Genomic DNA, 24,333 nt, shown 5'->3' on the forward strand with positions numbered 1-24,333 from the left:
TTTTTGAAGGAAAGTTGTAACAGTACCTGTTCAGTGGAGATGCTCTTTTCTAAAAGAATGTTCCAAAGAAAGACACCTGTAACCCCTCCCTCAGTATTTATATTACCTTTATCCCTCTCTTTCATTTAAAGCAATTTCTTTAATCCCGGATTCACTCCCTCCCTCTCTCTTTCTCTCTATCTACAGGTCCAAACTGATATACTTGATATCCAAGTTTTCCTTTTTGACGTTTTGTATTGGATGTGGATTTGTCAGTTTCAACACGGGGGGAGAGAGAGAGAGTGAGTGAGAGAGAGAAAGAGAGAGAGAGAGAGAGAGAGAGAGATCTTAGAATGAGATAATTTGTTACATTTTAGATGGAAAAACACATACAAATAATTGACAATACGCATTATAACCAATATAAAATACACATTTGTAAAACAAACAAGCAATATATTTTTTATTCATATAAACATATTTTAATTGTTTCATTGTTATATTGCTCATTTAAACATTCACATATAAATGAAATATGCATACATTTATGTACTTTCTTTAAGCTATACATTACATAAATAGGCTTCAAAAAAGATATTATCTTTATTTAAACTATTCTTCTCACATCAAGATAAACACACATTATAATTATTCGTAATGAATATAATTAATCACACCTTATAATGAATCATAATGAACACACATCATAATATTGTTCTTGGCATTGAATTCATCTTCACTAAAGGTGAAATAAACAATGAGAGTTACAGTAACTGATTATTTCAGAGTGATTTTATCTCCATCTGTCTGTCTGCATACACACACACACACACACACACACACACACTGCATTGTGACAGGTGACACCGGAGGCTTTTAATTCCTGTGTACACGCAAATTCTGCTCCAGACAGACATCAATAATTCATGCTGTTAATTGAGTTGAATGTTATGCTTTTAGTCGTGGGACTGTCACTCTCCTCTTTCTCTCTGTGAGAACTCTGTGGGAGAAAGTGAGAACTCTGACATTATCACCAGTTAACATATGATACAGTTAGTAACACAGTTCTATAATATCACAAAAAAACATTTTACTCTGAAATTTCATTGTCCACCTTTCTAAATTTATAGCTGAATTTGTCTCATACCTTAATTCTGTGTGTGTGCGCGCATGTGTATAAGTTAACACATATTATAGTTTCTAAATCTAAGAAAGAAAATTTCACCAAAAATGTTTTATATAGTATAAAGCAAATACTGTTTTTATTATTATTATTATTATTATTATTCTAAAAATGCAAACATTTTCTTTTATAGGGTAGGGTTTAGTCTATATTATAATTATCTTTATATAAAAACAATAGAATACTATTGTATGTCCACATTTATAAAGCAAAGTAAAGATTTGTGTTTAAACATTTTGTGTGTGCGGGTGTGTGTGTGTGTGTGTGTGTGGATTAGGTTGTCTTAAAGAATTGTTTGTTTTAAAGTGGATAGTGCAAAAGCTCCTTACACCCCTTCCTCATCAATTTATCTTATCCCTTTGTTCTCATCTCCCTTCCCTCCTCATCCTTTCTTCCCAGATCTCTCTCCCTCTATTCATCTTACATCTGTTTATTCCTGTTCACGCTGAGAGCAGAGAGGAGCAGATTTTCAGCTTTGAGAGTGTGAGTGTATGTGTTTAACAGGCGTGACATAGAGAAGACTGTGTGTGTGTGTGTGTGTGTAAGGTCACAGGGCTCATCTTTAAGGATGAATCCTGTTATACATTAGGAGGATAAAAGGCTCTGGTGTTTTTGTGCAAGCTCAGTAATCTCAGGCCGCAATGATTCCAATGGGAACTCACTCTCTCCCCTGAGACACCATGACAGAGAGAGAGAGAGAGAGAGAGAGAGAGAGAGAGAGTTTTGCCTTGCCTTTGTATCTTTCTCACTTAACTGTCCATTATTATTGCTTGCATGTTAAGTTTTATTTATCATCTTTATTCTGCTTATTTACTTGTAATTAACTTTAATTTTTCAGTCTATAATATATTCCTTTTAATAATTAATTAATTATAATTATTTTCTTATTATTCTGCACTGATATTTTATAATTTTTATTTTAATTCATTTGTTAATATAACTTGTTTACTGCATTCACATTGGTATTTTCCTTTATATTAATCATGCACTATTTCTCACACAGTTAACCTGCAAATGATTTGGCAATAAGAATACACTTTTTTGTCATGTTAATAATGCACAAAATTGAAATTGAGAGAGATGGCTCTTTTTATTTATGTATTTATTTTTTTGTAAAATTTTATTTTTCCTTTATGTGTAACTTCATTTTTATTATTTACCATTATCCTTTTTACATTATAGCCTATTTCAAGTATACATTATATATTTCGTCTTTTTTCCCCTTATATTATGTACATTGTTTTGCACAGTCTTTGTTGTATTAGTATGCATCTCAGCTGTAAACACTTTGGCAACACAAATGTACAAATATTTGTCATGCCAATAAAGCACCTTAAAACTGATACAGAGAGAGAGAGAGAGAGAGAGAGAGAGAGAGAGAGAGAGAGAGATCTGGGTTGCAACCATGTTTCTTATCACTTAACTTAAATGCACTCTTATTACTGGTATGTAGTCTTATTTTTCATCTTTATTTGTCTTATTTACTCTTTTAATTGATGTCACATCCCTTATATAACATATTACAATAAGGTTTTAATCATTAACATTGGTTAATGTATTACGTATCATTAACAATGAACAGTGTTGTTCAACATCATTTAAAAATATTGGTTGATGTTAATTTATGAAAATACAATTGTTTATTGTAAGTTCATAATGCATTAGGTAACTAGGTTAATAGTTTAAAAAAATTATTAGTATACACTCACTGAGCACTTTATTAGGAACACTATGGTCCTAATAAAGTGCCCGAAGTGGTCTTCTGCTGTTGTAGCCCATCCGCTTCAAGGTTTGACATGTTGTGCATTCTGAGATGCTATTCTGCTCACTACAATTGTACAGAGGGATTATCTGAGTTACCGTAGACTTTCTGTCAGTTCGAACCAGTCTGGCCATTCTCCGTTGACCTCTCTCATCAACAAGGAGTTTCCGTCTGCAGAACTGCTGCTCACTGGATGTTTTTTATTTTTGGAAACATTCAGAGTAAACTTTAAAATCCCAGGTCAGCATTGACAGAAATACTCTAACCAGCCCATCTGGCACCAACAATCAAGCCACGGCCGAAATCACTGAGATCACATTTTTTCCCCCTATTCTGATGGTTGAACATTAACTGAAGCTCCTGACCCGTATGTGCTTGATTTTATGCATTGCACTGCTGTCACACGATTGGCTGGTTAGATAATTGCATGAATATGTAGGTAGACAGGTGTTTCTAATAAAGTGCTCAGTGAGTGTATGTTGACATTAACCAAGATTAATAAATGCTGCAAAAGTTTTCATCATTGTTAGTACATGTAACTAATGTTAACAAATATTTAATTGGTTGAATTTTATTTTTCTAGATTTTTTCTTAATCATTACTTGTTTACTCTATATGGACTGTTCTGTTATTTATACTTTATAGGCCCAGGTGTTGACTGGCTTTCTGGACTAATAGGCCTTATACATATTTAGCACCATTTTTCATCGTACACAATTACGCTGCAAATACTTTTGCTAATCAAGTATGTATTTTTTTCATGGCTATAAAATTACACAACTGAAATTTCCATAATAAAATATTGGAATATAGAGAGAAGAGTACAAATGAAAACCTTGCTTTGCGTGAATTTGTGCACAAGTGTGTATATTAAGAATAACAATCAGGTTGCCTCTTCCACAGAGGTCTTATTCTGTGGCCTTTAGCATCACAGCTTTTTTTGTTGTCTAAATCCAACTCACCTCTAATAGACTGAAACCTCTCTCTCTCGCTACATCTCTGCTCTTTGATTAATGCTGACAAATCTCTCTCTCTCTGGCTGGCTCAGGGGAGTTGTGGTTTCTAAAAGGTTTCTGTATGTTTCCCATGCCTCTATCTGTCTTTGTCGAGGAAAATAATATATCCACCTGAAACAAGAGACAAATGGCCAGAGACTTTGAGGAAGAGTGCCAAAACAACTGCAGAGCCCAACGAAAGCGAGTGGGAACGTAGACATACAGTCATAAGAATGAGACACAGGAAACAGTTCTGCTTTCACTTTTTCAGTTTTATAGCTTCATCATTATAATCAACATTTTTATCATGTGTAATCATAATCTCACGTGTAAACAAATTCAGAGGAGACCTCCATCATTGGCCATCTGCTCTTTATAAATAACATCCAGACCCCTTGTTTAGTATTCCAGACATCCAGATCCAGTTTTTCTTATGGACAAAATAAAGATTCAGAAGTCCTGTTTTAAAGTTGGGAATTTATATTGAATATTTTTTTTTAGAAAAATGCACCTTTAACACAAGTGATCAGCAAATGTATAATTATTTGTTCACATTCAAAACATTATCCCAATCTGTATGGACATGTAGGCATGTCACAGAATCGCACCAGAGAGAAAAAGGGTCCTGAAGTCTAGAATCCAAAACTATCAGCTGTTTAATCTCATTTAATCAGAGTTCAAACATAAACTCACAGATCACGAAATATGACAATTAACTGCACATGAACATGAGTGGGAGGGTAAATAACCCATAAAACATCCCTGACCTTCAACAGAGCAGATATTTGACCTTCTATGCTCACTGAAGGTTTGTATATGTTGGTGTTCATTTGTTATCTTGACATTTTCCTGGTCATTACATTATCAGTAGTGATTTTTCAGTAGTGATTGTCAAATTAAATAAAAACACAAAAAGACAGAGGAATCACAGCGTGTTAGAGCTACAGTGTAACTGTTCAGTCATTCATGAAACAAACAACAAATATTTACAAACAAAATTCACAATTATATATATAAAATAATTCTGTTTTCAACATCCACAACTAAAGATAAACATGGAAAGTGTTGAGCTCACTTACACTTTTAAGTGTACGTGATGAGAAATGTCTGGTCCTCTTGTTTTGGGGCAAATGTGTGTTTTGTTCCGAGATACAGGCATCATTGTGTAGAATGTGACAGTACTTCAGTGTGTATTTTTAAAAATGACGCCCTCTAGTGGACCTCAACATGTACTGTCTGGCTTTGTAAGGCTTTTGAGCTTATTAGGACATACAAGATTGTGTTTGTGTGCATTCTGTTTACAGTAAGTGTGGGTGTGATCAGATAAAACTAGGGGGGCTTTTGGAATAAGCTTCATAATGTAACTGCATGTTTGCATGAAACTATGAGTAACATGTCAGTTCATATTCAAGGATGAGAACACATCCAGAGAAAACTTCAGAATAAAAATAACTTTAAAATGCTAATCTTCTTTGCAGTAGTAGCATTCTTCACTTGTTTCTCAACCCCAGATTTAACTTCATTACTGCCTTCACAATCAACCTTGACCATGATTTTCTCCCTCTCTCTTTTCCTGTGGCCTATATTGTTTTCCACCAACCCTAATCTCTCTTTCATCACACCCCTCGTGCTCTCTATGTGAGGTTGTGGAGAGGTTGGCTGACCCTCATGCAGCTCCAGTAAAGCGCCCTGGCCAGTGTCAACACCACCAGCAACAACACTGCTGCCCATGATGCATAAATAGCCCCATACACATGCGCATGGGACCATGTCCCTGCCTAAAAACACACAGACAGATACAGAGAGACAGAGCAAGACAAAACACATTTCTGTTAATGACAAGTTATGTTGTTGCAATGATATTCTGACAGGTCACTATTGTGCTTGGGTTATGGGGATTTTATAACACAATAATAAGTGAACAGAAATGGCAAACAAAATTAGTTATGTATAATAATACAATCTATCATAATCCATAAATGTGTGGCACATTTTATCCTTGGATATAAATTGATAATGCACATATATCTTTAAAAACAAAGAGACGGCTCACAATAAGTGACGTGTTAATTATATACTGTATTCCAAGAAAATATCAAATTATATTTTAGTTGATTTGGCACGCACTCTGCTTTGGGTGGTGAATGAGTACATTTCACAAAGTCTGTCAAGAACACATTTGGGTTATATTTTTAGCCCAAAATCAAAAGACATTTTTTGCATTGACAATGCTATTTAAATAATATATAAACGTCCCTTTTTCAGGACACTGTATTTTAAAGATAATTTTATAAAAATCCAAATAACTTTACAGATCTTTATTGTAAAGGGTTTAAACAATGTTTTCCATACTTGTTCAATGAACCATAAACAATTAATGAACATGCACCTGTGGAATGGTCGTTAAGACCCTAACAGCTTACAGACAGTAGGCAATTAAGGTCACAGTTATAAAAACTTAGGACACTAAAGAGACCTTTCTACTGACTCTGTAAAACACCAAAAGAAAGATGCCCAGGGTCCCTGCTCATCTGCGTGAACGTGCCTTAGGCATGCTGCACGGAGGCATGAGGACTGCAGATGTGGCCAGGGCAATAAATTGCAATGTCTGTACTGTAAGATGCCTAAGACAGCACTACAGGGAGACAGGAAGTACAGCTGATTGTCCTCACAGTGGCAGACCAAGTGTAACAACACCTGCAGAGGATCAGTACGTCCGAATATCACACCTGCGTGACAGGTACAGGATGGTGGCAACAACAACTGCCCGAGTTACACCAGGAACGCACAATCCCTCCATCAGTGCTCAGACTGTCCGCAACAGGCTGAGAGAGGCTGGACTGAGGGCTTGTAGGCCTGTTGTAAGGCAGGTCGTTTCCAGACATCACCGGCAACAACATCGCCTATGGGCACAAACCCACCTTCGCTGGACCAGACAGGACTGGCAAAAAGTGCTCTTCACTGACGAGTCATGGTTTTGTCTCACCAGGGGTGATGGTCGGACTTGCGTTTATCATCGAAGGAATGAGCGTTACACCGAGGCCTGTACTCTGGAGCGGGATTGATTTAGAGGTGGAGGGTCCGTCATGGTCTGGGGCGGTGTGTCACAGCATCATTGGACTGAGCTTGTTGTCATTGCAGGCAATCTCAACGATGTGCATTACAGGGAAGACATCCTCCTCCCTCATGTGGTACCCTTGCAGCAGGCTCAACCTGACATGATCCTCCAGCATGACAATGCCACCAGCCATACTGCTCGTTCTGTGCGTGATTTCCTGCAAGACAGGAATGTCAGTGTTCTGCCATGGCCAGAGAAGAGCCTGGATCTCAATCCCATTGAGCACGTCTGGGACCTGTTGGATCCGAGAGTGAGGGCTAGGGCCATTATCCCCAGAAATGTCCGGGAATTTGCAAGTGCCTTGGTGGAAGAGTGGGTTAACATCTCACAGCAAGAACTGGGAAATCTGGTGCAGTTCATGAGGAGGAGATGCACTGCAGCACTTAATGCAGCTGGTGGCCACACCAGATATTGACTGTTACTTTTGACATTGACACTCCCTTTGTTCAGGGAAACATTATTCCATTTCTCTTAGTCACATGTCTGTGAAACTTGTTCAGTTTATGTCTTTGTTGTTGAATCTTTTTAAGATCACACAAATATTTACACATGTTAAGTTTGCTGAAAATAAAAGCAGTTGAAAGTGAGAGGATGTTTCTTTTTTTTTTTTGCTGAGTCTATTAGAGGTCGAATGTTAGTGGATTTTGCAGATACCGATAACTAAGGTGGTGAAAAAGGCAGATAACCGATTCATTGGCCGAAAGTTTTAAAAATGTATATAGTGTTAAAAAAAAACTTTGTTATCCTTTTCTTACTATGACCAAGAGTCCAAAATGAATAAAATCCCAGATGCAGTTTATTGTGCCAAATCCCAATAAAACAACAACAACAAAAATAATAAAATAAAACTAATTGAGCATAATGCAGGACTATGCACAAGCATGAAATACACTTGCTTATTTCAGAACTCTTATTTTGAAATGACGGAGACTTGGCTCTGTTGCAATACTCTATTTTTAACTATTTACCAAATTAAGCTTCTTATAGTTTATATTTTCACCAGATTAAGGACTTTGTAAATATATCTATTTCAGCAAATTAGGTTTTTCATTATTAATCATAAAATAAAAAGTTGAAGACACGTTCAAAACAGTCGCATTTTTCAGTCGCATTTTTCTTTTCATGCACTCGCTTTCATTTAGAACACTTGATTAACTAATCAAAATAACCAAATTTGCACTGAAGTGAGGATAAAAATATGGATGAATATTGTCAGTCAGTGATTGTTTTTATTTCACCTCTAGAGGCCACAGAGAAATAAAAAATAAACCTATTGGCAACTATCGGCATTGATTTTTGCCAATAACCGATAGTTCCAAAAAGCAACTATCGGCACCGATTAATTGGTAAAACCGATATATCGGTCTTCCTCTAATATATAATTACTTTTCAATTTCTGAAATGATTTTAAATATATTCTAATGAAAAAATATCAAATTAAATATACATACAAACTCAAAAGTAAAACTTCCAGACACATTACGAAATGGCAGGGTGTCAATGCAAAAATCCATAATGGTCCTCATATAAGCTTTATTTTCTCCATTTTTCTTTTGATTTTTAGGGTGAAGTATGACCCAGACATGTTCTTGACAAGCTTTATGAGAATCACCCGAATACACTTTGACTCTGTTTACACCGGGTATTAAGATGCATTTTGGGTGAGTCGATCACATGTGCTCAGGTGAGACACATCGCTGTTTACACTTAGTTGCTTGCAGTCAATGTGTCTCCTGTGACCACGTGTTTTCGGATTTCGAGGGAAGGGTCTCTAATTTCATGATGACATCAATCACTCTGTCAGAGTGCTACTATATGATAATAAACCACAAAAAAGTCATAAAAGCATAGAATGTGCGAATAAAACTGCCATACTGCTTTTTCCAGATGCAGTTGAAATTCAGTCTAAGCAGCACAAATGCAACATTTTGAGCAGAATTATCTGATGTTTTTAGTGGTTTAAGTGCACACTCACAATCAGTCCAGCCGCTGAGATGCTAAACAGCAAGCACAGCAGGTAACACCACAGACTTCGTCTCCTTGGGTACCTCTGACCAATCGAAGATCTGGTGAAGAAAAATAAGGGGAAGAGACCAATCAGAGGATCGTTAATGGTATTACAAATGCAACACTACTTTAGAGACAATAATAAATATTCATATTATTTATTAGTAATAAGGCTAATAGGCTAAAGTCTAACAAAGACTAAATACATTCAAATCAAACTTATATGAAGGTGCGAAGCATGAGAAATACATTAATTGTTGATTTATTAATTACTGAATAAAGTGAAGTATGATTTACGGATTAATTTAATAAAAAATTTTTCCAGAAATGTTGGATATGAAATACTCACACTTTTCTGCAGTGGGGGCATCGAGCCAGTGTCCTGTCAGTAAACTCTGTCCACTGAAATAAAAAAAACCTTTAAGCAGCTAATTTAAGGCAGTGACATAAATAAAACAAAAGTACATAGCAATCTGATATTTCACTTTAAGTCTACATTGAACCTGAGCTGAGCGTTTCTGTGATGATGTAACTACAGGGGGTAATGATACTTTGTGTGTCAATAAGATGTTGTTTTTGTGTGTCTCTTTATCAGGACAGTATTGAGGTTATGTGTGAGTTGTGTGTACCAGGAAGGTGTTGCTACAGTGTCCGCAGGAAACTCTAGCTCCAGCAGGTTGTGGTTCCGGACTGGCTGGGCCCGGGTGAACTGGCCCCAAGTTAATGATCCTCTTACTGGTCCATAAGAACACACAGAGACACACAATTCATTCTTCACACACACAATCCTTGCAGCGCACCTCCTTAAAGGGATACTTCACCCAAAAATGATCATTCTCTCATCATTTACTCACCCTTATGCCATCCCAGTGAATGACTTTCTTCTGCAGGACATAAACGAGGATTTTAGAAGAATATCTCAGCTCTGTAGGTCCATACAATGTAAGGTCCATACAATGAATGGTGGCCAGAAAGCTGGAAGTCCAAAAAGCAAATAAAGGCAGCATAAAAGTAATCCATAAGACTCCAGTGGTTAAATCCATGTCTTCAGAAGTGATATGATAGGTGTGAGTGAGAAACAGATCAATATTTAAGTCCTTTTTTACTATCAATCTCCACTTTTACTTTCATATTCTTCTTTTGTTATTTGATGATTCACATTCTTCGTGCATATTGGCACCAACTGGGCAGGGAGGAGAATTTATAGTAAAGAAGGACTAAAATATTGATCCGTTTCTCTCCCACATTAATCATATCACTTCTAAAGATACAGATTTAATTACTGGAGTCGTATGGATTACTTTTATGCTGCCTTTATATGCTTTTGGGAACTCCAAAGTTCTGGCCACCATTCACTTGCATTATATGGACCTACAGAGCTGAGATATTCTTCTAAAAACCTTCATTTGTGTTCAGCAGAAGAAAGATAGTCATATATATCTGGGATGGCATGAGGGTGAGTAATGATGAGAAAATTTTAAATTTTGGGTGAACTATCCCTTTAACTAAAAAAATTCACTAAACCTAAAACATAATGCGGTTTACGAGTGTCAAAAAAAAAAAAAAAATCCGCAATTTTTGGTCTCTTTCTCTCTGTCCTCCCTTACTATTTTTGTCTCTCTCACCAGTATGGTCGTGGGCAGGCGATCCTTTGAGATGTGACCTTGCAAATGAGGAGACAGTTACAGGGACACCGCACATACTTCTTTCCTGCCGGTGCATTCTTTATGGGCTGACGAGAGTGAAGGTTAAAGATAGAGAGAAACAGAAAGAAATCCAGACAGAGAGAAAGAGAGAGAAACAGAGAGATAATTAATAACTGCAGCAATAAAACGATCAACAAACACATTTTAAGCCAAAACTTAGTAGTGCTGGGTTCGAGTCCACCTTAGTCGAGTCCGAGTCAAGTCTGAGTCTTTAAACAATCGAGTACGAGTCCAAAAGGGGCCGAGTCGGACTCAAGACCGAGTCCATAACAGGCCGAGTCGAGTCCGAATAAATCTGTTCGTGAATCTGAATTAAAATTGTAACCGTAAACTCAACATCAATATTTTAAGCTTATTTTAAACTTCACAACTAAGAAAAACAGTTTGTCAATATAAAATGTAACAAAAACACCTCTGTTGCATTTCATATATATATTTTATGATTAGTATCCCACTGAACAGACTTCAAAGTGGTTTCAGAATGAAAGCATATGCTTTAGGTGTATGAAGACAAAACTGCCCTTCAACACAATTCTTACTGCGTTCTGTTAACATTTCAATTATTTGTTGCTTTTTCCCTTCCACTCAAACATAGACTAGAGAAAATGAAAGCTGCATTAGTCATTACAACCAACATTATTATGTTTCGAATTTAAATTTAGTTTTTATTTCTACTTCTTTTCAATTTGTGAATTTAATTTAGTTTTATTTAAATTGATCGCTATCTATGAAATAATAGTCTGTACAGAGATTTCTTTCTGAGTCTTTTTTCTCTATCTGCCGACTGATTTGGGAAAATACAGTACATACAAATGAGTCAACACAGTAGTAATTTGCACTCGCTGAGAAGTTACGTCTCACGATTTGACTGCAAATGCAACATCCAAAAACATTGGAAAAGCCCACTGATAGTATTAGGGCCATGTCGTCACGGACATGATTTTCTAGTTAATTTGCGGGAAACTGCGCAATGTAGGGCAGTTCTGTGTGCTGCTCGTGTATCTAAATCCCTGATGCGTCCATGTGCGTCTCGCAGCAGCTGCCGCAGAAGACTAAAAAAATTATAATAATTGATTTTTGCTTGAGCGGCAGCCGCGTTGGTCTGCAATCAGTCTGAAATCTTTAAATACCAACCAAAGAAAACTTCACTGAGATCTTCTTTAACTGCAGAAATATGGAGAATAATAATTTTGTCATCAATTTAACAGAATTGTCCTTCAAAAGTGGCTAAAAAAAAAAGACGTACATAAGTTACTCGGTGGTTTATAATAAAAATAAACATTTAAAATAAAAACTTCATAACCAACTAAATTAATCTGGAAACATGAAGTTTAGCTTCAGACACAAACTCATCAAATAATACATTTATTTTATGGTCTATAATTAAATTAAAAACAAAACATTTCACTGCCCAAAATATCCTATTATTTTATTGTGCATTGTTGAATGTTGTGAATGGTGGACAAATGCTGTAAAAGAATGTATTTTAAGCAGCTCATCAATGCTTTGAAAATTGTCAATCAATAATAAGTAGGTGCTGTTTATCAGTTTAGAGTTGCTGTCTGCTTTAGCAATGACGTTTTTTCCCCCCGACTATTTAAAAAGTTACACAGTTAATTCATCAAGCTATTATGGACCAGTTCAAGCTGACAACACTGCGTGGACCATAGGAGACTACAGAAGCCTACATGTGTAGATACATTACACCTAAAAAGACTTAATATCCAATATTAATACTATTTTTATTTCGATATGCTGTTTTTAGTAAACTGCGAGAGACATGATATGGGTGACTTGACTCAATGAAGTTCTTGATTTTAAGTTTTTAACCATGATGAAACCGCAATGCAAGCACCGTCTTGGCTGCACAAACAGCACACGTATCATGTGAAACTGCCTTGTTAATTTCTATTACATTTGATACATACCCGTCTTTATGTTTTTGTCATGCCAGCCACCTCGGTAGTCGATGTTATACAATAGTCTCTGTAGTAACATTCAAGCGTATTTGTTGATGGATAAGTGTGCCTGTGCATGTGCGTATGTGCGTGTGTGTTTGCTTAAACACAGTGAAACAAATCTGGCTAGGTCTATGACTTCAGGGGCTAATATAGCTGCATGCAGACAGAGATGTGTTCATTTATTTCTGTTTTGTTATTTATTATTTTTTTTTTTTTTTTTCATTGCAACACAAATGTCATGGACTCGGCTGGAGTTGAAAAAAAATCCTGAGTCCCAAAGGCTCAAGTACGAGTAAAAATGAATCTGAGTCCGTGACAAGTCCAAGTCCATTAAAATTGGACTTGTGACTCGGACTCCAGTCAGTCCAAACTCAAGTCCAAACTCGAGTACCCCAACTCTATAGTTATAATAATATAATAGTGTTTAAAATCTCGTAATTGTGTGAATTAATATGCTAATATTTATACAGTTGAAGTCAGACGTTTTCCATACACCTTAGCCAAATACATTTACACTCAGTTTTTCACAATTCCTGACATTTAAATCGAAGAAAAAAAAATTCCCTGTCTTAGGTCAGTTAGGATCACTACTTTATTTTAAGAATGTGAAATGTCAGAATAATAGTAGAGAGAATTATTTATTTCAGCTTTTATTGCTTTCATCACATTCCCAGTGGGTCAGAACTATACACTTTGTTAGTATTTGGTAGCATTGCCTTTAAATTGTTTAACTTGGGTCAAATGTTTTGGGTAGCCTTCCACAAGCTTCTCACAATAAGTTGCTGGAATTTTGGCCCATTCCTCCAGACAGAACTGGTGTAACAGAGTCAGATTTGAAGGTCTCCTTGCTCGCACACTTCACACGCTCACAACTTTGGAGGTATGCTTGGGGTCATTGTCCATTTGGAAGACCCATTTGCAACCGAGCTTTAACTTCCTGGCTGATGTCTCGAGATGTTGCTTCAATATATCCACATAATTTTCCTTCCTCATGATGTCATCTATTTTGTGAAGTGCACCAGTCCCTCCTGCAGCAAAGCACCCCCACAACATGATGCTACCACCCCCATTCTTCACGGTTGGGATGGTGTTCTTCGGCTTGCAAGCCTCACCCTTTTTCCTCCAAACATAACGATGGTCATTATGGCCAAACTGTTCAATTTTTGTTTCATCAGACCAGAAGATCTTTGTCCCCATGTGCACTTGCAAACTGTAGTCTGGCTTTTTTATGGTGATTTTGGAGCAGTGGCTTCTTCCTTGCTGAGCAGCCTTTCAGGTTATGTTGATATAGGACTCGTTATACTGTGGATATAGATACCTGTCTACCTGTTTCCTCCAGCATCTTCACAAGGTCCTTTGCTGTAGTTCTGGGATTTATTTGCACTTTTCGCACCAAACTACATTCATCACTAGGAGACAGAATGCGTCTCCTTCCTGAGCAGTATGATGGCTGCGTGGTCCCATGGTGTTTATACTTGCATAATATTGTTTGTACAGATGAATGTGGTACCTTCAGACATTTGGAAATTGCTCCCAAGGATGAACCAGACTTGTGGAGGTCCACATTTTTTTTTCTGAGGTCTTGACTGATTTCTTTTTATTTTCCCATGATGTCAAGCAAAGATGCACTGAGTTTGAAGGAAGGCCTTAAAATACAATACAATACAATTCAGCACACTAACTGGATAATTGTCTAAAGGCTTGACATCATTTTCTGGAATTTTCCAAGCTGCTTAAAGGCACAGTTAACTTAGTGTATGTAAACCTCTGACCCACTGGAATTGTGATATAGTCAATTAAAAGTGAAACAATCTGTCTGTAAACAATTGTTGGAAAAATTACTCGTGTCATGCACAAAGTAGATGTCCTAAACGACTTGCCAACACTATAGTTTGCTAATATGAAATCTGTGGAGTGGTTAAAAAAGGACTTCAACCTAAGTGTATGTAAACTTTTGACTTCAATTGTATGCTAAAACTCACAAATGTTTTGTTAAAGTCATCTTGGACTTTACAGCAGAGTGGATGCAGCATCACGCTAAAGCAATAGTTTTCAGTTTAGATGCCATTATAGAAGTGCGCTATTTGCAGTCAGCCATAATTTATTAAAAATTGTCCAATAAAAGGGGGGTTATCTAGATTTATAACATGGCTCTCCGGACTACTCAATTATGATTGGTCAGTGGCGCCATCTAGCGGTCTGATATGTCTGAGTAACAACCGCACATCTGGGATTAAGTCATATCAGACCGGCTAACCAGGTATTTCGAGTCATCTTTCCAACTTCTCTTATTACTCTGCAATCTCTACAAGTAAACTAATAAAATAATTTCAATGCAAATCAATATTTCATGTCTATTTACTTATTTTATTTGTTTTGCAAGTAGTCTTGTAATTAGCTGGATAATGAGGAGTCAGATGGTAATTTTCACAAAATAAACACCAACAGAACTCCAATGCAAACCAGAGGTGGAATTCAGCTGTTCAGCCATTTCCTTCTCACATAATACCATAATTTTAATGCAAATCAATATTTCATGTCCATTTATTTATTTATTTGTTTATTTTCGTGTAATAAGCGGGATAAAGTCAGACAGTTGTTATCGCAAAATAAACCCCTTCAGGGTGATACAAGACCCTTCCACTTTGCTTCGGGGTCCTGATCACAACCGACTGCCTGTATATTATCCCTTAAAAAGCTCCATGTAAAATAAAATGCTTTTATTAGGCTACTGATATGACTGGAGTTGTCATCTTTTGTTAAGTGAACATGAGTTTAAACATTTTTCAAAAGTTCTATTTATTTATTTTTACGTGTAAAACTTTTTTTTAATATGAAAAAATGACTAAGTGCACCTTTAATGAGATTATTAATTATTCCAGAGTTTGTGTGTATGAGTTCCATCCCAACTTACTGTAGCTTCGTTGCAGACTCCACACTTGACCACATGTTGGTGGATTTTGCCCTCGACGCTGATGAGCGATTGGCAAACCCTGCAGCTGATGACCGGGGCACTGCCACTTTCAGGAGATGTCAGGGGAGAATAGGGTGGAGGATTCTCACCCAGCAACACAGGGGGCTGAGACGAACTCGGAAACGGAGGAAAACCTGAAAAGAGAGAAAGATTGTCAATGTTATCAGTAATGTTTAGTCTGCATATTTCATCCAATGTTTGAGGAGTTTTGACCACATATCTGCCATTGTTGATTAACAGCCTCACTAAAGTTTCAATATTGTTTATGTAGCTGAACTGGTAGAGCAAGGCACTAGAAATGCCAAGCTCTTGGGTTCAATTCCCGGGGAACACACATACTAATAAAAAGTATACCTGTAAATAGCTTGGATAAAAGCATCTACTAAATGGACAAAGGTAAATGTCACTCCAGTTCAGCACAGATATGGAAATACTGGCTTGTAAAAAGGAGTAAACACAGACTATAATTTATGTAATAAAAGTTTATACCACAGTGAAACAGGTTTCTGTTTCCCAGGGCATTCATTTAACCTTCAGAATTAGGATTAACAAGAAAATCAGATTTGGTCTCGAGATCAGCTGAAAGGAGCTAAAGAGACTGTTGGAATGCACGTGATTACTAAAGAATGTTTTATGTGTGCATTTATGCATGTGTGTTGATAAAGTCTTTGGATATAACTCCAGACAAAAGCCGCCCAAAAATAATACACTGCTATTTGAGCTGTTTAAAAATCGTTAACAACACGCCTTTTAGTAATTTTCGATTAACCCCGCCCACACTGTACGATGATTGGTTGTATTCTCCTCATCCAATCCTTTAAAGCTTTCTGATTGGTCCAAGGGCGTGCCAATCATATCTGTTTGGGTGTAGCTGGGGTTAGCAGTTATGGCAGATTACTGCAAGTGTGTGTAGAGACACCGATTTGCCGGTAAACGCTGACAATACAAGCTTTTGTACGCAAATGAATAGATTTAGAAAATATTAGGCTCCTATTTAGTATCATGAAAAGCCAAGAACACAAAACAGTAAACAGAATTGAAGAGCCAGCAACTACATTAGTTCGCTACAGTAATGAGGCTTGTCAGCTTTTCTGATGAATGACAGAAAATACAATTATTAACATTAAATTGGAAAAATTAAAAAATGAAAGCACAAATAACCGCACAAACCTGTAGTGAATCTGAAATAAATGCACAGTCGTGCGTGTATGTGTGTGCGCGGGCCAGTGGCCGTGACAGCGCAAAAACGCGCCGCGCAGTATACTCACTCTGCGGTTTGTTCGGTACACCGTGCGGGGCCGCTCCTGGAGACACCCCACCGTTACCGCTGCCGAGAGCTCCATCACCGAGATCCGAAAGCAACGGGGACCGCTCGCCGTCCGCCATACCGAGAGCTAGGCGTAGGGAGGGGGAGCGGCGAGGGAGGAACGGAGAGCGCGTATTGTTGTGCTACCGGAGAGTGTGCGAATGTGTTGTGGAGCTTGGATGGTTGCGTCACACGGGTACGTCCGCTGCTGTGGCAACGCGTGTGCGCATCCGTGCGCTCGGGGGGTGTATTGCATTATACTCCCGAGCAATACCAAGGTAAAGTTAGTTTGACGTTCGACATTCGTTAGATATTCGGTTTCTCTTACCCGCGCTCTCTTCAGTCGACAATCTTACAAAGATGTCATTAGCACACTTGGTTTAAAGGGAGTACAATTATACTATATGGGCATACAAATTGGATTCAGAACAGTCAACGTTTGGTGTGGCGGCAAAATTATGCCTGAAATGCTCCGATGCGCTTTTTCTGCCTAGCAGATGTAAGGGACCGTCTGAAAACTCCACCCACTACGCTAAAACATAGGAGATGTACACTTATTCATTCAGTTACAACAATCAAGTTATACATGAAGAAGAAGAAAACAAAAGACAAAAAACAAAACAGTAAAAATACATTTTCACATTCAGAATGTTATAATAACTTCCCAGAGGATATTTGGATTTATACAGGTGAGATTATAACAGTATCATCAATTATATAAGTACAGTAATCAGTTATTTTAGACAAATATTCACTAAAATTCACCAAAATGATATTTTCTCATTCTAAAAACTGTAGTAACTTCCTAGAAGATAGATGGACTTACTACAGGTGTGATTTTTACAGTATCGTCAATTATATAAGTACAGTATTCAATTATTTTAGAAAAAAAATAACCAAAATTCACCAAAATTATATTTTCTCATTCTGAATGTTGTAGTAACTTCCCAGAGGATAGACAGACTTACTACAGGTGAGATTATTACAGTATCATCAATTATATAAGTACAGCAATCAATTATTTTAGAAAGAAAATCACAAAATTCACCAAAATTATATTTTCTCATTTTAAATGTTGTAGTAATCTTTCAGAGGATATATGGACTTACAACAGGTGAGATTGTTACAGTATGTTCTATTATATGAATACAGAAATAAATTATTTTAGAAACAATTCTATACATTTCTGTTAATACCGTATCTGCTTCCTGTTATATAGGCTTAACAGGAGAGATGGCATAATAAAGTCTGATTGCTGACGGCAAGAGAGATCTCCACTATTGCTTCCTAGAGCACGGTGCTCATAAAATTGCTGTTGTGGAGAGGATGCTTTAACATCTGACTTCAGTAAATGTATATCAAGTCTAGTATAGCTGTCCTTTCTGATAATTTCCTTTACATATTTTTGGTCATCTGCTCTGATGTACTGTTGCGTCATGTGCCTCAATGATGGTCAGACTCAGGCGTTCCTTCAAAGTCCACCACCAGCTTTTTTTATGTTTGTGATATTCAGCTGCAGTTGTTTTCTACAATACAAGACAAAGTCATCCACCAGCTTTTTGTAATCGGAGTCTTCTCCATTTTCAATGCAAAATCCAGTTGAAGTTTCGACTGCAAACTTAATGCAAGGAAACTGTGTTTGTATGAGTATTTCTCCAACTGGATGTTTCATCAGATATTTCATTTTATATGAAGTGAGATAACACCTGATATAAAAGTAATTGTAATGTTGAGACAGGCTGAAGACAGGAACAGATGATGACGAGTGAACACAAGTGCAGTATTTATTAACAACGTGAAATCCAAAATGAAACAAACATAAGCAACTTGACAACATTACACCAAAACAATACTCGACAAAAGACAATGGCAAATATGAGGGCTTAAATACATGAACATGGGTAACCAAATGACAGAGACAACCAATGACGAGACTAAACGAATGAACATGATAACAAGGCAATGAAACAAGAACAATGATAAAACAGAACTGATAACAAGACTCATAAACATAGACCAATGAAGAGACAGGACTAATAAACATGGTGGAACAAGAGAGTCACATGACAGTCACATTACAAGGAACCAATAAGAACAAAACACATGAAACATGGCGGGAACAGGAAATCACATGACAAGAAAGAGGAAACAGGAACAAGGAACTAAATTTTTAAAATAAAAGACATGAACACAAAACATGAACAAAATCACATTAAAACATGACATATCCCCCCACAAGGGGCGGCTCCCGATCCCCAAACATAAACTAGCAGAAATCAATAGGGAGCTTGGGGGTTGAGGTCCTTGAGGCATGGCCTGGTGAGACAGGGCGTGGAGCAGGAGACCAGGGCAGAGCCGGTGGTGGGATTGGTGGCGGCTCCAGGAAGGGAGTGGGGTCCGGCGGTTTGGGGGGTGACCACAGGGCAGGGACAGGAGGCCTGGGAGGCAGCCACAGGACAAGGACAGGGTCAGGAGGCCTGGGAGGTGGCCACGGGGCAGAGGGGACAGAGTTATGGGCTGCGGCCGTTGGACAGTTCCGGAGGGAGCGGCTCAGAGGGCAGAGCCATGGAAGGCTCGGGCACTGGCCATGACAGGGGAACATTCTTAGTGGCTGTGAGCACAGACAGTGAAGAGGGAACGACCTCCATGGTCATGGGCACTGGCATTGACTAGGGAACAGCCTTTGTGGCTGTGAGTACAGGAAGGGACAGGGGAACGATCTCTGTGGTCGTGCAAACTGGCAGTGACAGAGGAACGACCTCCGTGGCCGTGAACACTGGCAGTGACAGGGGAACGACCTCTGTGGTCATGAGCACAGGCAGTGATGGGAACGGTCTCCATGGCCATGAACACAGGTGGTGACTGGGGAGTAGGAGTCCTCCTTCTCCTCTTCCACTTCCGGACGGCCGCGAGCACAGCTGTGGGAGAATTGGAAGGTGGAGCCGTGGGAGGCTCGATGAAGGAAGGCGGAGCTGTGGGAGACTCAGGGCACGGAGCCGTGGTGGGCTCAGGGGATGGAGATGTGCCAATATGGCAAGGCAGGGCCTCTTGACTAGGCATAGCAGGCGTGGTAACATGGCACAACGTGGCAGATGTGGCAACATGGCATGACGAGGTAGGAATGGCAGGTGTGGCAACATGGCATGATGAGGCAGACGTGGTGGCTGAGGCTTGAAAGCTGGCTCCGGGATGGACGAGGCTTGCAACGCTGGCTCCGGGTCGGATGAGGCTTGCAACGCTGGCTCTGGGATGGACGAGGCTTGCAACGCTGGCTCTTGAAATGTGGTGGCCATGACGGGGGACTCAGGCATGGTGGCCATGACGGGGGACTCTGGCTTGGCGGCAACTGTAGGAGTGCATAGTTCTCTTCCATCATCTCGTGTTCGAGATCCACCTATGGGAAGGGCATCCCTACCTGACCTCTGCAGAAGCATCCAATTGCACCAAGTCTGGCTAGACAGATAGAAGTGCGTGACCTATGCCCAGTAAGGACCCGCCCCCTTACCTAAGAGCATATAAGGACCTGCACGTGCTGCTGTTCCTCAATTGACATTCGCTTCTCGAGACCTCTGTTTCTCTCAGCTCGGTTGGAATTGGACTTTCACAATTTTGTCTACAGGAGGACATATCGTTCAGATCAGCCTCCGCCAGACACGACTATCTTGCTTAAACCAGGTTAGCTGTTTCTGTATGCTGCAAGCCACCCACACTCGCTCAAACTACCAGTCAGGCTGCCCACCCTCATCGCCGCCAGAGACCCTCATCCTTTCTGTGTCGTTTGCATGGGTCTCAAACACACAGAGGAGGCTCTAGAATTCCCGGAAAACTGTAGCCATTGCCTGGCACTGCCCAAAAAACTCCTGCGCCGGAGGCTCAAGGTTGCTGCTACCCAGTGCGCCGATCACGAACTTTCCGACTCTGACGGGGGAAACAATGACAACGACGCACTCCTGGGTGCCTCCCGGGGTACAGTCTCTCTCAGCTGGGCCGATCAAAGCATCCCGGCGTTCCCTGAGGACATTTTCTCAGGGGATCCCTCGTTCACCAATGAGGTGGCTGGTTCTGGTGATGAGGATGATGCGGGCCTTCTTGAGGGTTCGGGGGATGAGGTGGCCATCCCGTCTTCCAAAACTCCCCAGGCTAATGCCCCCACGGCCTTACCTCAGTCCGTCCTCATCGAGATTTGTGAGCGAGCGGCCACTCGCCTCAGTATCGAATGGCCAGCCCTACAACGTGCCACTGACCAAGAGAGGGACGTGTACAACTGGAGACCCCCTTGCGTCTCCTCCCTCCTCTTTGCATACCAGGCTGAACTCTTGGTCGACATGGGGCAGCAACTAGAGAAAAGGACCCCCACGCCCTCTCTGTGGAAGGAGATTGTCACAGTTAATGACCCTGTCCTCCGTAATGCCCGTCAGGCCATCCAAGCCTGCGGGCATTCCATGGCTGTCAGTGGCCGGAGAACGTACACTCTGGCTTAATCTGTTGGGCCTCCCTGACAGTGAGAAGCGGCGCATCACGGGTGCCCCGGTAGAGCTTGGCCAGGCTCTCTTTGGCCCTGCCGTCGCCTTGATGCAACAACGTTGCGACGACAAGAAAAAGGAGGACAAAGCACTTAAATTATGCCTTCCTAGGAAAGCGGCACCACGCCAGGCGCACCCCGCACGGCCACCCAACCCTCCTGCCATGGGGCATCCTTTCCAGCACCCTGGTAAGGCAAAGCCACGCAACAAACCACCTCCTCAGCAGAGTAACCCACCCTCTGTTAAGCCCTGGGGGAGAATGTCTTTCGCCACGGCTGCGGCCAAGAAACCCCCCAACTCTACCCCCTCCAACTCTAAACGTAAACAGCTGGCCTGATGCACGGCCTCAGGGGGCTTTGAGTCCATGTTCTCGGGCCGCCAGCCCCCTGGACTCCTATCCTGCCCTCCTAGTTCACTCATTCAAAAAAAGGAGGTTTTCTCTCAGTGGGGTCAGCCCCCCCTCACCAGTGGGTGCCCACCCTGTGTGTTCAGTGCAGAACAATGTGTGTTCCCCCATCCAGCTCATGTAGGGGAGCCTCCCCGTGCTGGTGGTGTTTACAGTGGTGTTTACACCGCCCTATTACATTTCTCTCACCCATTCAACAAAGGCCTCGGCCCCAGTGTTTCCCAACACACACAAAAAAACACAAAAAATCAAACAAATGAAATGAATTCATTACAGAGAGAGAATATCTCTCTGCAACCCCACATGTCGCCCCTAAGTTGTACACTAGATGGCACCATTGCATCACAAATTAGCAAATCGGGCATAAACGCAGCTATGAGCGCTTCCCTGGTTCATGTGGGGTCACTTGCGAGTCACACAACAGCTTGGTAGGCTGTGTCGGCTCCCGAGTGGGTGATTTGAACCATAATGAACGGGAACAGACTCCAGTTTGCCAGTTTCCTCGGGAAGGGGGTGATTCATGTAGTAACCCTAGATCAATGCAATCAGGGGTTTTACTCCCGTTATTTCCTAGTTCCAAAGAAAGATGGCTCTCTCCGTCCTATTCTGGATCTCAGAGTGTTGAACAAACATTTGAGGAAATACAATTTCAGAATGTTAACACATGGCACACTCGCTCGCTCTATTCATCAGAATGACTGGTTCACATCAGTTGACCTGAAAGATGCTTTTTTCCACAACAACATTTACCCACCGCACAGGAAATGTCTTCGTTTCGCCTATCAGGGCATATATTATGAATTCACAGTCCTTCCTTTCGGCCTCTCGCTGAGTCCGAGGGTGTTCTGTCTATGTGCGGAGGCAGGCTTAGCGCCGCTGAGAATAACGGGTCTAAAGACCCTAATATAAATAAACGATTGGTTAATCATAGCCAGTTCCAAGGAGAAAGTGGTGCAAGACACTCGGCGTGTGCTCGTGCACATCACATCGCTCGGGTTCAGTGTGAATGTGAACAAGAGCTATTTTACACCTGCTCAGAATGTTATATTCCTGGGTCTGGAGCTGAACTCAATCTCCATGCATGCGTGCCTCTCACAAGAGTGCATTCTCTCTCTAATGAATTGTCTATCACAATTCAAGAAGGGGGCAAAAGTGCAATTTCGCACGTCTCAGATTACAATGTCTTATGGCATCAGCTATTCAGGTTTTGCCTTTGGGCCTTCTGCGAATGAGGACATTCATGAAGTAGGTTTTATCCTTCCACTTCAGCCAGTTACGCGATCTCTGTCGCTCTGTTACAGTGACGCGCTTGTGCACAGCAGCCTTGCGCCACTGGAGGAGCGCAGATTTTTACACACGTTATGTTGCGAAAACTGGTAACGACAGACAGGGTGGGGAGCCACTCAGGAGGGCAGGACGGTGAATGGTTCGTGGCTGAGCGAACTTCCTTCAGCCCACATAAATTATTTGGAGCTCATGACTGTATGAAAAGCTCTGAATCATTTTCTGCCCTGCTTGCAGGGGCATCATGTGCTTGTTCACTGTGAAAATACCACAGCAGTGGCACATATCAATCGCCAGGGCGGAATGCACTCGCCCAAGCTTAATGCTCTAGCTCACAGGCTTTTAGTGTGGAGCAGGCGGCACTTCCTGTCGTTACACGTGACCCATGTTCCAGGCATTTTGAACAGGGGCACGGACCTTCTGTCGAGGGGGAACCCACTCTATGGAGACTGGCGCCTCCACCCTCAGATAGTGGGCATGTTGTGGGAGAGATTCGGACAGGCGACCGTAGATCTCTTTGTCTCACGTGAAAACTCCAATTGTCCTATGTTCTTCTCGCTAAAGGATGAGGACACGCCCCTCGGCATGGACGCACCAGCCCACCCGTGGCCCAAAGTGCTGCTCTACGCATTCCCTCCCCTGTGCCTGTTAATACCCACCCTGGCCAGGGTGAGAGAGCAGGGCCTGTCCCTTATTTTGATAGCACCCAGGTGGCCCAAAGCACCATGGCTGGCAGAGATAATTCCTCTTCTGCATGCCCAGCCATAGCCCCTCCCTCTACTCACAGACCTGTTGTCTCAAGCGAATGGGGAGATACATCACCCCCACCCTGACAGGGTGGCTCTTTGGGCTTGGCACGTGAGAGGACAAACTTAAGCTCGATGGGGCTCCCCCCACATGTGGTTGCCACTATAAAGAATGCTAGGGCCTCCTCCACAAGGTCCTTATATGACTGTAAGTGGCAAGTGTTTGAAGGGTGGTGTGATGGACACGGTTCCACATCATATCAGTGTTCAGTCTCTGATATTTTGTGTTTTTTACAAGACATTATGGATAAGGGCAGGTCTTTTTCCACCATTAAGGTCTACCTGGTGGCTATTTCTGCTTGTCATTTTGGGTTTGACGGCTC

General features: G+C 40.6%; 1 protein-coding gene across 2 annotated transcripts; it reads right to left on the bottom strand.

Annotated features, from left to right (window-relative positions):
• Positions 1 to 615: 615 nt before the first annotated feature.
• On the bottom strand, positions 616 to 17,326 carry LOC127442785 (type I phosphatidylinositol 4,5-bisphosphate 4-phosphatase-A). Of its 2 annotated transcripts, XM_051700973.1 has the most exons (8): positions 16,954 to 17,326; positions 15,626 to 15,819; positions 10,670 to 10,776; positions 9,674 to 9,779; positions 9,394 to 9,446; positions 9,013 to 9,103; positions 3,887 to 4,051; positions 616 to 979 (listed from the first exon to the last, which is right to left on the bottom strand). In XM_051700973.1, exons 1-7 carry the CDS (start codon positions 17,069 to 17,071, stop codon positions 3,935 to 3,937), a joined length of 786 nt encoding a protein of 261 aa, XP_051556933.1. In that variant the 5' UTR covers positions 17,072 to 17,326; the 3' UTR covers positions 616 to 979; positions 3,887 to 3,934. The 2 variants fall into 2 exon arrangements, with proteins under 2 accessions (XP_051556933.1, XP_051556932.1); XM_051700972.1 differs by lacking the exons at positions 616 to 979; positions 3,887 to 4,051 and adding an exon at positions 4,155 to 5,697 and having other exon boundaries at positions 16,954 to 17,312.
• Between the last annotated feature and the right edge of the window lie 7,007 nt (positions 17,327 to 24,333).

Source organism: Myxocyprinus asiaticus, chromosome 6, assembly GCF_019703515.2.
Source record: "Myxocyprinus asiaticus isolate MX2 ecotype Aquarium Trade chromosome 6, UBuf_Myxa_2, whole genome shotgun sequence".
Taxonomy (NCBI): Eukaryota; Metazoa; Chordata; class Actinopteri; order Cypriniformes; family Catostomidae; genus Myxocyprinus; species Myxocyprinus asiaticus.

Bases quoted from the DNA above. Each gene is read 5' to 3' on its own strand.
- LOC127442785 (XM_051700972.1), bottom strand. From the start codon at position 17,071: ATGGCGGACGGCGAGCGGTCCCCGTTGCTTTCGGATCTCGGTGATGGA. The intron at 9,780-10,669 runs GTGAGAGAGACA...CTTATGGACCAG, and splicing joins GCCTGCCCACGACCATACTG to TAAGAGGATCATTAACTTGG. The intron at 5,698-9,012 runs GTGAGTGTGCAC...GTGTGTTTTTAG, and splicing joins TCTCAGCGGCTGGACTGATT to GCAGGGACATGGTCCCATGC.